The 14,431-nt window shown below is 39.6% G+C and overlaps 1 protein-coding gene across 2 annotated transcripts in view; it reads left to right on the top strand.

Annotated features, from left to right (window-relative positions):
- The window catches only part of Usp24 (ubiquitin specific peptidase 24), a 124,425-nt gene that overhangs the window by 43,725 nt on the left and 66,269 nt on the right, over window positions 1–14,431 (top strand). For both annotated transcript variants that reach the window (XM_085839125.1, XM_021159480.3), the window contains exons 8-16: window positions 2,091–2,156; window positions 4,864–4,938; window positions 5,496–5,654; window positions 6,615–6,729; window positions 6,910–7,013; window positions 8,374–8,481; window positions 8,713–8,808; window positions 8,899–9,060; window positions 9,251–9,298. In XM_085839125.1, coding sequence (XP_085695251.1) covers window positions 2,091–2,156; window positions 4,864–4,938; window positions 5,496–5,654; window positions 6,615–6,729; window positions 6,910–7,013; window positions 8,374–8,481; window positions 8,713–8,808; window positions 8,899–9,060; window positions 9,251–9,298 — 933 coding nt within the window. The remainder of the gene's footprint in view (window positions 1–2,090; window positions 2,157–4,863; window positions 4,939–5,495; window positions 5,655–6,614; window positions 6,730–6,909; window positions 7,014–8,373; window positions 8,482–8,712; window positions 8,809–8,898; window positions 9,061–9,250; window positions 9,299–14,431) is intronic.

The raw sequence follows: 14,431 nt of genomic DNA, 5'->3' as shown, positions 1-14,431 counted from the left end.
AGAGAGTGACCTCCTCAGTTCTCATTTTCATAACAAGTATAATTAAAGTTTCATGATAACTGCCTGATTTCTGACCAATTAAGAAGGTAGCTGTGTCCCAGAATCAATTTAGGCCATATAATAAGACTGTTGATGTCATATTTTTTAGCTTGAAAAATATTGGGAGAAATAGTCACACTCTTACCAGTTAAGAGATACCAGAGCTAAAGAATGAAACTGGTTTACCCCATGCATGCACCTACCTCTGCTACCCTCCCACTCCTTCTGTCTCTCCTCCCATTTCTCCATTTCTGTAAAGCAAGTTGCTGTCAAACTGTACACAGTAATACTTTTTCACTTACCATATCAAGGACATCTGTACAAAGGCTGTATGCACCATGATGCACATATTCATTAATGTCATTAGATTGTTAGCTTTTACTACTACAGAAAAATGTTCCCTATATATGTGTCTTCATGTAGATGTGTTTGTAAAGGATCAATTCTTAGAGAGTAAGATTTCTGGATTAAAGACTATACGTTCTAAAATTACAGTTGACTGCTAAATCTCCTTCCAAAAAGCTATACTACCCATCTGGGCTCTCCAAACCCATTTTACAGTATGGCCGATAATGCTAAGTATCTTTTAATCTGTGATTTTCTAATGTAATTGGCAAAAGCTATGTTTTCTTAATTAATTCGGAATGCTCTGCTATTCTGGGAACTAGAGCATTTCTCCATGTGGTTACTGTCTATTGGCATTTTATCTGTAAATTGACTTTTTAGATTTCAAGTAGTAAATCATTAATTTCAAGTGAATTATTGATTTTTAGGAATTCTTTTCATTCTAAACCTATTTTTGTGTATCTGTGTATCTGTATGTAAGTGTGTATGGTACATGCATGGAGGTCAGAGAATAGCTTGGTAATGGTTTTCTCTTTCTACCATATGGGTCTTGACGTTTGAGCTCAGATTGTCAGGTTTGGCAGCAGAGACCTTTACTGCTAAGCCACCTTGCCAGCCCGGTTTGTGTTCGTGGTATCAGAAATTACAAAATTTCCTTAATGGCTTAAATTTTTTTCAGACTCTCTTAGGGAATATTCTCTCACTTCAGGTTACAATTTCGTTTCTTTTTATGCTTTTATAATTTTTATAATCTGACCTTTTGTTCAAATAAATAGCCATTTGATACAAGATCCTCATTGAATAATTCTTGTTTCCACTATGGCTGGTGGTCACTAGTTTTGTCTTATCTCAGAGTCCCGAGGATGTGATTCGTTCTTGGACACCTGTCGCAGTCTCTGATTCTGGGCGAATGCAGCCATCTCTAATTACTAGCCCTGCTGCTATTGGCACTGTCGTTGGTGTCTAAAATGCTCTCCTTAGTTTGATATCTTTCACTCTTCTTCATGGAATCAACATGTCCAGGGGAAAAGTGCCACTGAGGTCATGTTTGGAATAGCAGTGAATATGTAGGTCAGTGAAGAGAGAATTGACATTTTCATAATTGCTATTTCCCATTCAGGGACACAATGTCTCTGGGTTTTTTTTTTTTTTTTTTGGCTTTCTTTTATGTATTTCAGTAACTTTATTTCTTCAAATAAGCCTTAACTTTTTTTTTTTTTTGACTAGAGGATATTTTACTTCCTCTTTAAATATTCTTCTCTTTTCAAAAGAAAATGTTTGGCTGGCGAAATGGCTCAGCAGGTAAGAGCACTGAAGGCTCTTCCAAAGGTTCTGAGTTCAAATCCCAGCAACCACATGGTGGCTCACAACCACCCATAATGAGATCTGATGCCCGCTTCTGGTGTATCTGAAGATAGCTGCAGTGTACTTATTTATAATAATAAATAAATCTTTTTAAAAAGAAAGTGTTTTAATATTCATCATTATAAACTTTAGAATCATTTCATTCAGTCTTTGAGGGGAGATTTGCTGACATTCTGATTTAACTGTCTGTGGTGCTTTCAGTGGGTCGTCTTTCTGTCTAGGAATTTAGACATCATTACTTCATGACTTGATCCAGTCACCATTTACCTTTGTCTCAGCTATATGGGAAGGGACTTGCAGAGCTGCCTCACATGTGTCTCCCCTTCACTGTCTCCCCCCAGGCCGTGTCAGCACTGGTGCAGCCCTTAGGGGTGTGTGCAGAGTACCTCAACTCCTCCGTGGTGCAGGTAGGATGAAGTCCTTGTATCCCTGCCCGGGACAGGAGAAACAATAGCTTGTTTGTTATTAAGTTGTTCAGAATGGCGCTTAGTATAGAATAACTTCTGTTTTTCAAGATAGCAGTCCTTTTACTGAAAATGTTGTCAGAAAATAAGTTTTCTAAGAGTAATGAGACCTGTAACATTTGTTATTGTTATTTTAAAAGATGGATTTTTATCAAATGTAATTTCTTAGTGTTATCTTTTCTGTAAAGAAGGGGCATGTGTCCCTGTCCTCTTCACAGGGTTGTTTCAAGGTCTGTTTCAGTATGGGTTCTCCTAGATCAGCTTTGACCATCAGCCAGGCATGCTTACTGCCTAGTCTCTCTCTCTTCAGGGTAATATCCTATCTGGCTTCCTTTCTTTGCATTCTTGACTTCATCAAGTCATAAGTAGCAAAGCTGTGAGTGTTCAGCTTGTTTGTGTGCATGCACGTGTGCAGATGCCACCATGCCTCTGGCAGTCAGGGGACTCCAGTGTCCTTCTGTCTCCTGGCATTGGGGTTGCAGGTGTACACTGTCCCTTTAAAAAAGGTGAGGGAGTCTCGCCCTCAGGATCTGAGCTCAGGTCCTCATTGTACAGCTTGTTCTTTACTCATAGAAGCATCTCCCTCGTCCCTCGGGTGTTCAGTTTTTAATGCTGAAGGCCTTATACTTTCTTGTTGCTCTCTGTTTCTGTTTGTGAGTTATCAAACAAAAAGTCCTATCAGAATTTATAAGTAAGTCTGAAAGCTCCAGTAGATACTGAAATTGCATTAAGCATAATATTAGCCCCTGGGGACCTTATTTCTGTATGTACTATTGTTTTTTGCTAGTACATCATTTTGTTGGGGACAGATTAACTGGAATGATGCTTTTTTTTTTTTTTTTTTTTTTTTTTTTTTGGTTTTTCAAGACAGGGTTTCTCTGTGTAGCCCTGGCTGTCCTGGAACTCACTCTGTAGACCAGGCTGGCCTCGAACTCAGAAATCCATCTGCCTCTGCCTCCCAAGTGCTGGGATTAAAGGCGTGCGCCACCACGCCTGGCTGCTTTTTTTTTTTTTTTAAGTGTGAAAAGTTTCTGCCATTTCTCAATGTTAAGTGTTTTCTTTAGAAATCAAAGTAATATGTAAAAATTTTATATGAAAAAAGAGAATTTAGATATTTTCTTAATTCTGTATGTCAAATTCTTTAGAAACACCTAATGATACCAGTTTTTTAAGTATATCAATATAAGGTTTTTTTGTTATGCTTTGATTTTTGAGATGGGGGGGTCTTATGTAGTCCAGACTAGTCTCAAACTTACAATGTAACCAAGGTCAACCTTGAACTGTAGATCCTCTGGCTTCCACCTCCTGAGTGATAGATAGGATTACAGGTGTAGACAGCAGACCAAGTTTATTCAGTGCTGAGCTCAAACCTCGGACTTGATGCTTCCTTGGCCAGCATTCTACCAACTGAGCTGCAGCCTAGCTCAAATCAGTAGCTTAGTAACCAAAGCACTAAGACAGAAAAGACAAAATAATTTGAGGTTTTCTTAAGGATTAGAGTTATAATTAGTAATTCAGTTAGCTTAATGAATCAAGCTAAGGGCTAGCTTTTAAATGTATGTATTCAATGTAAGAAAATTTAGCATAAATACTCTACATGCTAATTAGTTGAGTTCTTCAGAAGTTGAAGATTGTGTGTACACACACATACATATGAGCAGGGCACTTAGAGTGAGAGCTGGGAGAGTATAAGCTACAGCTCCTGTCCGCTGTAGTCCTGCTAACCCATCTTGTTATCAGTGTACACATCATGGACCTGTTAGCTTCCATACGTTGTCTCCATTATGTAGTGTGACTAGAAACATGTGCTGCTGTTGTCCCTCCTGCAGAGTGCTGACAGTAACAGTGCCTGTCTCCCAGGGTGCCAGTGAGGACCCATACTCACTTGTAATCACAGCCCACCCACAGCCTTTCCTGTACTGCTGGCTTCTGTATGAAGGAAGAAGTTGTGTCTAGACTAGTGTCTGAAGACATTTTCACCATATATTCTTGCTTCTGAGAACCAAATGCTATTTTTCTATCTAATTTTTTAAATTGCTTATTTCATTGGAAGGGTCGGCTTACCTCTAGTTACGATTTTACTGTTTGTCACGTAACAGTTTAGAGTTAAATGTGTGATTGTTTTCTTACTCTGGAGCAGCATGTTGTGGATCCCATTCATAATAAAATAGTTTGTATGCAGCACGGTTTGCAGAGTCTGTGCTTACTTGTATCCATTTTTAAAAGTCAAATATAAAATATTTTCTTATAAAAGTACTCATCCAGGCCTGGGAGTCAGAGACAGGCAGATTACTAAGTTAGCGACCAGACTAGTTCCAGACCAGCCAAGTCTACATTGTGAGACCTGTCTCAAACAAACAGAAGGTTGCCATGCCTCTTACTATTTTAAGAGGGAAATTCATGTGTCTTGAGTTGTTCCTCAGATAACTCTTATACTATATAGTGAGAGGAACTTTGCTCATGTTACATTGAAGAAATAGAGGCACAGAATCAGCTAAGGGCAGGTGGGATGGTCAGCTAGTTAGTGGTGGCACTGCCAGCTAGAACTCAGACCTTTCACTGTACCCTCTCCTTTGTGAATGGCAGGTGAGGAGTAGCCATTATAGCATAGATTCAGGAGTTCTTCATAACTAGTGTTTTATGTCTACAGCCTATGCTAGACCCGGTCATCCTTACCACAATCCAGGATGTGCGGAGTGTAGAGGAGAAAGACCTCAAAGACAAGGTAATTACTCCTAGACAGAGCCTAGCCCTGCTTAGTCCATGATAGCAAAGCCAAGTCTTGACAGATTCCCATGCCATGCTTTCTGGATCCTCTTGATATGCTGTTAATGTCAAATTAATTAAAGTTTCTTGCCCTCTCCCCCTAAAGGGCTAATTTCAAAACAACTCAGGATACTATTTTCTCAGAAAATAGAACAAACATGGTATTCTCAGGAATGATACCTAATTCCAAGTTTTTCTAACCTAATTTTGATGGTATTACAGCCAGGCTAGACTAGAATCATATTGTATTTTGGAGTGTATCGGAAGCTCTTTAGTGCAGTGTTAACCCCGATGAAGACTTGCCTGCTTTGAATCCCTTCTCCAACAATCCTTTGTCATTTCTTTGCCCCTCAGCAAATATCTTTTGTTTAGGAGAGCTAATGGGCCATGAAAGTATGAGTTGTCTCCCGGCCGCTGTTAGCCTGTGTTACCTGTGTCATGAGAATTAGTATTAGGATGTTTTTTACAGTTTTTGTTTGTTCATTTCTTTGTTTTTCTGTTTTTATTAAATGAAAGAGGTTGGTTAGCATCCCTGAGCTCTTGTCTGCCATTAAGTTACTTTGCATGCGCTTCCAACCGGCTCTGGTGACAACTGTGGATGCCCTTCGCCTGGACATCCTGCTGCGCATGCTCAAGTCACCACACTTCAGTGCGAAAATGAATTCCCTCAAGGAAGTAAGTGTGCACCTGAGTCACATGTGGCCTTTAATATAAAGATGCTGGGAGGAAATACATTCTCTTGACTCTGAAAGACAGAAACAGTGGTACTGTATGTGAATTGTCTGTTAGCAAAAGGTCATATTTGTATTATTTTCAAGATTTTTCTCTCTGAAAATTGTTTTTGTGAGATTTCCTCCAGTATCATCGACAGATATTTACTAAGGGCCATTCTCTTTATCTCACATATAACTTTATCTCCTAGCTAATGTTAGGACAAAATAAAGTATCGGTAACAATAGTGGGAGTCTAAGCAAACTGCTAAAAGTACCTTTTCTTCATTTTAGAGCCTCTCAAACACTGTGGTTGGGGTTAATGGATGGCAGTTTAAGCTAATGACCTAATTCAGTCATGATTCCAGTTATTTTTCCTTTAGTTTTCTGATTTTTGGCTCTAAGTCAAATCAGCTCATCCTGGATCATTTTAAGTGAAAAGAAGACTTTATTGAAAGGGACTGAGATATTTCACATGTATGAAGGGGTTGGATAACCAGACCATGAGCACAGTTTGAGCAGGCCAGTGCCAGCTCTGTCTACGTCTTACTTCCACATTTCAGGCTATCTGTCCTGTGACCATGGAGAGTCCACAGGCTTAACCTGACGTGCCCATCGCCAGAGATAGTCTGGCTCCTCCTCCCGTTAGAAGATGTGGAGGACAAGTCCGAGTTGCCGTTTGGGTTGGGTCCTTGTCACTAAGCCAGCCACAGGTAGCCTAAGGATTAAGTAGAGCTCTAAGAATGATTCCATTTTCTTTTTAAGGAGATGTCATAATTAGTTGTTAACTTTTAAGGAATAAGCTAGTTTTGAAATATTTTTGATTAATTATTAGATTTTTATAAGTGTATAAGATGACTATACATATACAAGAGAAGATTTGATTATGCATATTTATTCCCTCATGCTAATACTGTCATTTTAGGTAACAAAACTAATAGAAGACAGCACTCTATCCAAGTCTGTGAAGAATGCTATAGATACGGGCAGATTACTAGATTGGCTAGTTGAAAATTCAGTTCTGTCAATTGCACTGGAAGGTAAGTTGCTTTCAAAAAATAAAAATTACTTGACATGTAAATTATTTTTACTTTTAAAAGGTGCAAACATCTTATTTATTTCTATTAGTCTTTAGTTAATCTTAGGAAATGATTACTGCTTTGTATGAGTAGACTTGTTATTCACTGCATCTGGTTCCCCTCTGATGTCTCCTCTATTAGGCAACATAGACCAAGCACAATACTGTGATCGAATAAAGGGAATTATTGAACTCTTGGGCAGTAAATTGTCACTAGATGAACTCACTAAAATTTGGAAGATACAAGTAAGTTGAGCAGAATTATTTTTGCCTTTTTCTGATATGTTTGGACTATAGGAAAGGGGGTAGCGTGGTGAGGAGTCTGTCAAGCCAGAGGGACCTCCTCTGGTCTGTACTAGGTGAGCTATACCTAGTCTGTGAAAGCCGGTGCTCTTCTTAACTGTGTCCACTTAGTTCTGTAGCAGTCAAAATCTGGTTGGAAATAAACTGTGCTAGACATTTCAGACACATGGACTTGACGCTGGGGAATTGTTTACAAAGCACACATTCATGTGGTGCACAGGCATATTTGCCAATAAAATATCCACACACATAAAGAATTTTTTAAAAATTTAGAACAAAATCAAAAAAAGTGATGCTAAGATGGAAGATGGCTGGGAGGAATCTACTTTGGGAGGTGCAGACAGTGAAAGTGGAGAGTGCCACTCCCACTAGCAATGCCAGAGCCCCTGCTGGCCACCAGCCCTGTATTCATTCTCTGAGCCTGAACCCAAAGCATTCCTTCCTCTCCCAGTACTCACTGCGTATTACAGGAAGCTAGCTGACAGGGCACTGTGGGAGCACAGTTAGCTGATTCCCCTCCCAGCAGTACAGAGAGGGTTACAGTTGGGCAGGATTACAGAAAAGCACTCCTAGGTCCCTAACTTTGCTTCCCGTATTTGGCTGCTGGCCTTGGTGAATACCGTCATGTATGATGTTTTCTCAGTATACATTCTGAACCCACATGAGGTGAAGATTAGTAGATGGGGCAGGGGACGGGGGACAGAGACAGAGAGACAGAATGAGAATGCCTGCTACATTTAATGAACAACTACATATCCATAGTGGTTGTGGAGAAAGTTAACTGAACCTACATGACTGAGGTTATAAAATGAGCATCAGTCATTCACAGTAGGATCTATGCTCTGATGGAGACTTACTGGCCATTGGGTCAAAAGTACTAGTTGAAGTCATAAAGATTTTATGAGCAACATTTAAAACGGGGCCAATACTGCTCTCAACTGAAGCCCTGATCAGTAATCTGTAAACGCACTCAACGCGTTTTTGTCTTGTAATTTTATCACTTCAAAATACATCTACTTGAATTTTTGTTGAAAATATTTTATTCTCTTCCTAAAATAAATATCAGGCTAAGAACTTGATTCTTTTGCTTCTTCACATGTAAGAGACTGCTGGGTAGTGCTGCTGGGAGTGGAGGTGTAGCCAGGTGACGGTTAGTAACAGTTGCTTCGTGTGACCCTGAACCTCCAGTGTTGTCATGGGAGTGAGTGCTGAGCAGACTGCAGTCACTCTTAAGTTGTCGGCAAGACTTAGGTTTGGCCAAGTCCCAGTACTTAACTTTCTCCTGGTGTCTCCTTTTCTCTAGTCAGGACAGTCATCTACAGTCATTGAGAACATTCATACAATTATTGCTGCGGCAGCTGTGAAGTTTAATGCAGATCAGCTTAATCATTTGTTCGTCCTTATTCAGAAGGTAAGGATGCCTTTTAACGTACTTCTCTTACTTTATTAACCTTGTTAGTTCAGATTTTAACGTTTTTGCTAATTTGACTGTGACACCAGCTTAATCATTTGTTCGTCCTTATTCAGAAGGTAAGGATGCCTTTTAACGTACTTCTCTTACTTTATTAACTTTGTTAGTTCAGATTTTAACGTTTTTGCTAATTTGACTGTGACACCTCTGTGTCTTGTCTGTTCTGTGCAGAGCTGGGAGACCGAGAGTGACAGAGTGAGACAGAAGTTGCTGAGTCTGATTGGACGAATCGGCCGGGAAGCTCGGTTTGAGGCCACTTCTGGAAAGGCAGGAAAACCAAATGGATTATTCTAGCTACAAATGCTTGAAACGGTCTTGTGTGCCTGTGGGCTGGCTCATCATCTGGTGCTATTTCAGGTGTTAGATGTCCTCTGGGAGCTGGCTCACCTTCCCACCTTGCCCAGCAGCCTCATTCAGCAAGCCTTGGAGGAGCATCTCACCATCCTCAGTGACGCCTACGCAGTGAAGGAGGCGGTCAAGAGGAGTTACATCATTAAATGCATAGACGACATTAAAAGGGTCGGTTGGGCTTCTCTCTAACTTTGCTGTCAGAGCAGTCATATTGTTTTGAGGGATTAGAGCCAAGAAAATTTCCTTCCTATAGTGTAAATTAAGTGGAATGTCCTATTTGGAAACTTTTACCTTAGAATCCAAATTTGGGGCTATAGGTTTTATTTTTACCAGTCACTTATATCTCCCTAATTTTCAGCCTGGAGAATGGTCGGGTTTGGAGAAAAACAAGAAAGATGGATTTAAGGTAAGTATTTCCATATGGAACCAACTAAGGTATTGTAATTTTATAATTGCCTTTAGTAAATTGCATCCTACCTCTAAGATACTTTAGTGTTTATTAGACTAACATTAGTATACAGATTGACCTTCATGAGCTATGCTTTATTTAGAACTTAGAGCTGTTTACCCTTAAATGGAAAAAATTGGTTCCATTGAAAAATAATTTTTATGAAATTGCATGACTTTCAGCATCATTTTCCTTTTAAATTATACATAAAGTATATATAATTTTTAAAGCACATTGAATTCTAAATAAATTCAGTCCCCATTTTTTTCCCATGAGGGAGGGAAAGTGAGTATTTGTGGCTAGGAGCAAGCAGGGGAAGATGCATGTGCTGCTGGTGTACAAGAGGGGCGGTGTTCAGTGTGCCTGAATGTGCACGTGTACGCTTTTGTTCTCATAGCAGCCCTGATCAGAGCCGCAGGCAGCACTCAGGCAGCCCTACCTACACTTACATCCCAGCCATGTAGGGACGACTCTGTTTTTGGAGTTTCATATTAATAACATGGAAACATTTCTGGTAAAAAATAGATAGGGACTAATTAGTGTTTCATCAGCAGACCTCTCCATGGTTTCCACTGGTGTTCTTCAAAGGAGCTGGAGTACCTCGGGCTTTCATCTGATACCCATAGACACATAGTTCTTGCTCACAAGCTTTGGCAATTTACCGGGCTTTTGTGCACTTCAGTTTATTTGGCTATGAAGTTTAGATGGGAATATAAGAATGTGGTGTTTCATATTTCTGACATTGAACTTTGAACAGTGGAATTTTCTGCATAAGATCTAGCTTTAGTGATTTTTTTCTTTTTAAAAAGCATTCACAAACTATACAAGTAACACTGTTACAAACACAAGTAACGCTGGGGTTAAAAGGAATGACGAATGTTTAATGCTTGCTTTCTACTCAGAGTTTTAAGTTTTCCAGTTTCCTCTGCTCAGTGACTCACATAATTTAGCAGTCTCTCTTATTGAATGGTTTTCGTTGAGTTACTGAAACATATACCCTTTAATAGTATCAATAAAGAAAAGGAACTGCTAGGAAAATGCTCTTTTCTTTTAGGCAACAGACATTTTTTTCTTTATAGATAAGCTATGCAGGTTGAAGCTGAAGGGACGTTTCCTTCCCTTGAGGGAAATGGCTTTTGAATCCAGAGACTCCTGTGGACCTTTGTTCCTCCCTTGTCCCACTGAGCATCACCTAGCTGTCCTAGTCAAGTGCATTATTGTGTCTTTATTGCTTCTCTTTGCAGTCACTTCATTCGTGTCTGTTGCTTTGTAACAATACAACAGCAAAAGGAAACTATCCGGTCATTTTATGAGATTCGAGAGGAATGGTCTTCCTTTTTATTCCCTGCTGCTCCCAGAAAGGAAGTCTTAGTGCACTGTTACTCTCCCCATGTAACCGTAGCTTGCATTTTATACAGTAGCACTTGGAGTTTGCTAAGTGCTTCACAGATACTCACAGTGCACTTGCTGAAGGGGGGCAGTGGGAAGATCAAAGCCCCCTGGCAGGGGAGTGAAATATTTACTACCACTAAAGGTGTTTTTCTATGCTATGCCCTTTCCTGCCAGGCAGCAAGGTGGGCTGACTGGGGATTATGTCTCCCTGCCAGGCTACACAGAAACTAAGCGAAGGGTAAGACAAGATCACCCACCTCTTACTCCCCTCCTGCCCTCAGCTACCTCTTCTCCCCCAACTGATTCCCTTCCTGCTGCTTCTGACACTCCAAGTTCCCAAGTTCCACTGTCATATTGAGAAACTCTGACTTTTTACAGATTCTGCCGAGGTCCCCTCAGCTCCCTTGGTCCTCTTTCTTTCCTTTGCTTCATTTATACCCTCTGCTGTCCACCCCAACCCTTTTGTCTCTTACTTCTCTTCTTATTTCCTTCAGTTAAAAGGTTAAATGTTCCATCCAAGATATATTTACTAAACAAAGAGAAACCATGTTTTCTCCAGTAGTAGTGTTTTCATATTCCATAGGCTGTCTGTAGGTCTCCTGACAGCACCTGTCAGGCTTCTGGTAAATATTAGTTCCCTCCTCTTCCTCCCCTGCACCCTAGGAAGACACATACTGCTGTACTTTCACAGGTTGAATAAGCCTTGTCTGAAATGCTTGGGACCTACAGTGTTTCCAGTTTTGGAGCTTTTTGGATTTTAGAATGTTTACATAGACTTTGCTGGTTGAGCATCCCAAATTCAAAGTAAGAAAGGTTTCAGACATAATATTAACACTCAAAAGAGCTTTCAATTTTAGAACTCAGGTTTTTAGATTTGGAACAGTTGATGTGTTTATCAGTGAGTTGCTCCTGTTTGCTGAAGGATAGAATAGACAGTAAAGCTAGCCAGGCATCTTCAGTAGTGCAGGTAGTGAAGGGGAAAATTCTGCTTAAAGACTTTCTTCCTGTATAAATTTGTTTACTTTATTTCTAGATAAAAATCTAAAACTGCAAAGCAATACAGATAAGGAAATGGGGGGGGGGTGTTCAGCCCTAAGAAGAGAGAACTCAGTGTGAATGCGTTCTTTAGCTGCTTAGAGGGTAGTAACAAGAGAAATTAGAGTACACTTAGGCTTTATGTCTCCTAAGGTACAGCCTGGAGAGACCTACCTTTAGGTGTAAGAAGTCAGTGAGCTTTGTAGTGAGATGTCTGGACAGAACGTCTACTTGCTGAGGCAGTGAATGTATTCTGGGTTTCCTAAGATGGAGGAGGAGAATGCAAACATAGGTTTGCAGCCACCTGGCTGAGCCTCACAGCTTCCTTTGGTGTCACTCTACTTTGGAGAGCACACTAAATTCAGTGACGTCATCAAAGATTCAGTTTACTTGCAGCCATCTTTAGCAATCAGAGGAATTTTCAATTGTTCTTGTAACTTAAAAATATAATACCAAAGCTAACCATAGCTAACATGGTTCCTGATTGCTGTCCTTCAGAGAGACTATCAGTAGTGATTCTTAAATCCCAACTTACATGGTTATTCTCTTAATTTACTCAAAGTATAATTTCCACTAACCATAATTGACCTAATTAGTCCTGATACTTTTAAATGTATCTGCGTATTGCTAAAGGGTTTAGGCATATTTTATTATTTTTTTTATCCTTTTGGAAGGTATCAGTTCAGATACACAGTTTTCCTCATTGTCTTGACAATTTTGTCTTAGCAAAAATATTCTGGCTAACTTCAGAAGTAGTTGGCCTTCAATATATACCTTATTTCTATGATTTGAAGATGCCAGAGATTGCAGCCTACATTGTAGAGTTACTGGATTTATAGAGAAGATAAACAGAAACTACCTTTTGGGGTTGAACTTCATTTAGCTCAGTAGAACGTTTACCTGACATAACGAGGCCTAGTACAGGTTGCCTCATCATTATCACACATTATCACACATTATCACCGTCTGCAGCACCAGTACCAGTGCTCAGGAGGTGGAGGCAAGAGACTCAGACAGTCAAGATCATCTTCACCTACATAGTGAGTTTGAGGCCATCCATGATACCTGAGACACTGCCCCAAAACCAAGACAAAAAGTTCATTTCCCGTTTATCAGCCATTGTTAAGACTTACACCAGTGGTTAAATGAAACCGTTTTGTTTTGTTTTGTTTTATCAATTATGTGTAACTTCATCTTTCCACTGTAGTAGTGATTTGGACCACCCTGAAATCTTTGGTATGGGAGTTACTAGGAATAGAGTCTGGGCATGCACACGTAGGCAAGTGTGCCAACACTGAGTTGCATCCCCAGCAGTCCTTGAGGCATACTGAAGCATGGGGAGGTTTGTGTGCTCGTCTTCTTTCATGAAAGCAACTTTTTCTCTGAGTGCTGAACAGTATAGGTTGAGCAGCTTCTGTGAGTTAGAATACAGCTCAGGGCAAAGATACCAGTGCTGAGTGCAAGAGCTCCGTGCACGGGAACTGTCTCCTGGTAGCTTCTGGCTTTGACAATGACTTGAACTGCTTTGACAGTCACTTCAGGGTAGTTGTGCTATGTCATGGTATGTTTCTGATAACATATAAATAAGTAACCCAAATCAGGTTTATAGGCCATCCTTGTTTGGTACTACCTATACTAAATAACAGCTCAACTCAGATAACAGGTAGATAAACAAATGCCTTTTTGTATAGGTAAGTTTGTATATACAAAAATAATGGACAGTTATAAAAGCTTACATTTAATGTTTAGTGGCTGGTAAGTGTCTGTTGACATAATTGAAGAAGTAAAAAGTTGAGATACTTAAAATCCAGGAAATATGGTATTTGGTAACTTATCTGGCTTACATACTTGAGGTGAGGAGAATGTATTGTTTGGTGGTAGTAATTAGTTTGTACAAAGTAACCTACAGTAGTGGTGCATTTCTTTAAGACTTCAGTACTGTCCTTTCAACAGGGTTTGCATTTTGCAGAAAAGTTTGATAAAATTACTTAAAACAAAAAAAATTAGCCTTTTAAATAAATGGTAAGGCTTTAATTGATTAATAATCAATCAGTTGATTAATAGCATTTAATCTGATAGCAATTTTATTATGAAAGCTTATAGTTGAAAAGATGCTATTGATTAAAGGCCAATTGCATGCTTATTAGATTATTTTTATCTATGACACAAAGATCCAGATTATTGTACCAGTTTCAGAAATAGTATATTTGAAGTGCTTTGAAAATAAAGTGTAGTCTGAGTAAAGTATCCTTAATAATTAATGAAAATAGAAATGGGGTTGGATGGAGTCAGGGAAGTGCTAGAAGTGGGCCCAGGAGCTCGCCCGCACTAAGCCATGTCTGCCTTAGAGCTGCACCCAAGCCCTGTACTTAGTTATTAAGGCAGAGTACCTTAAATAGAAATAGCAACAGGTTATAGTTTCGTTAGTACTTAACTCACTGCCAGTAATTTGATCAGATTAATTAAAGAAAGCCATATTCTTAGTTCATTTTCCTTGCTAGCCAGGTCAGTGTCAGCTTTGCCATAATTTTTTTTTTTTTTGAGTCAACGTGTCTTAGCAGCCCTGTGCACTTAATCTGTCCTCTGAAGTTGCTGATTCCCTGTCTGTTTTTTGCTGATGTCCTCCTGTACATTTACTGTCATTTCACGTCCACTCCTGTTTGC

The sequence above is a fragment of the Mus caroli genome, unplaced genomic scaffold, assembly GCF_978045245.1.
Source record: "Mus caroli unplaced genomic scaffold, Mus_caroli_1 scaffold_6, whole genome shotgun sequence".
Taxonomy (NCBI): domain Eukaryota; kingdom Metazoa; phylum Chordata; class Mammalia; order Rodentia; family Muridae; genus Mus; species Mus caroli.
Note: the sequence above shows the minus strand (reverse complement) of the source record. Positions and strands in the feature narration are given on the sequence as shown.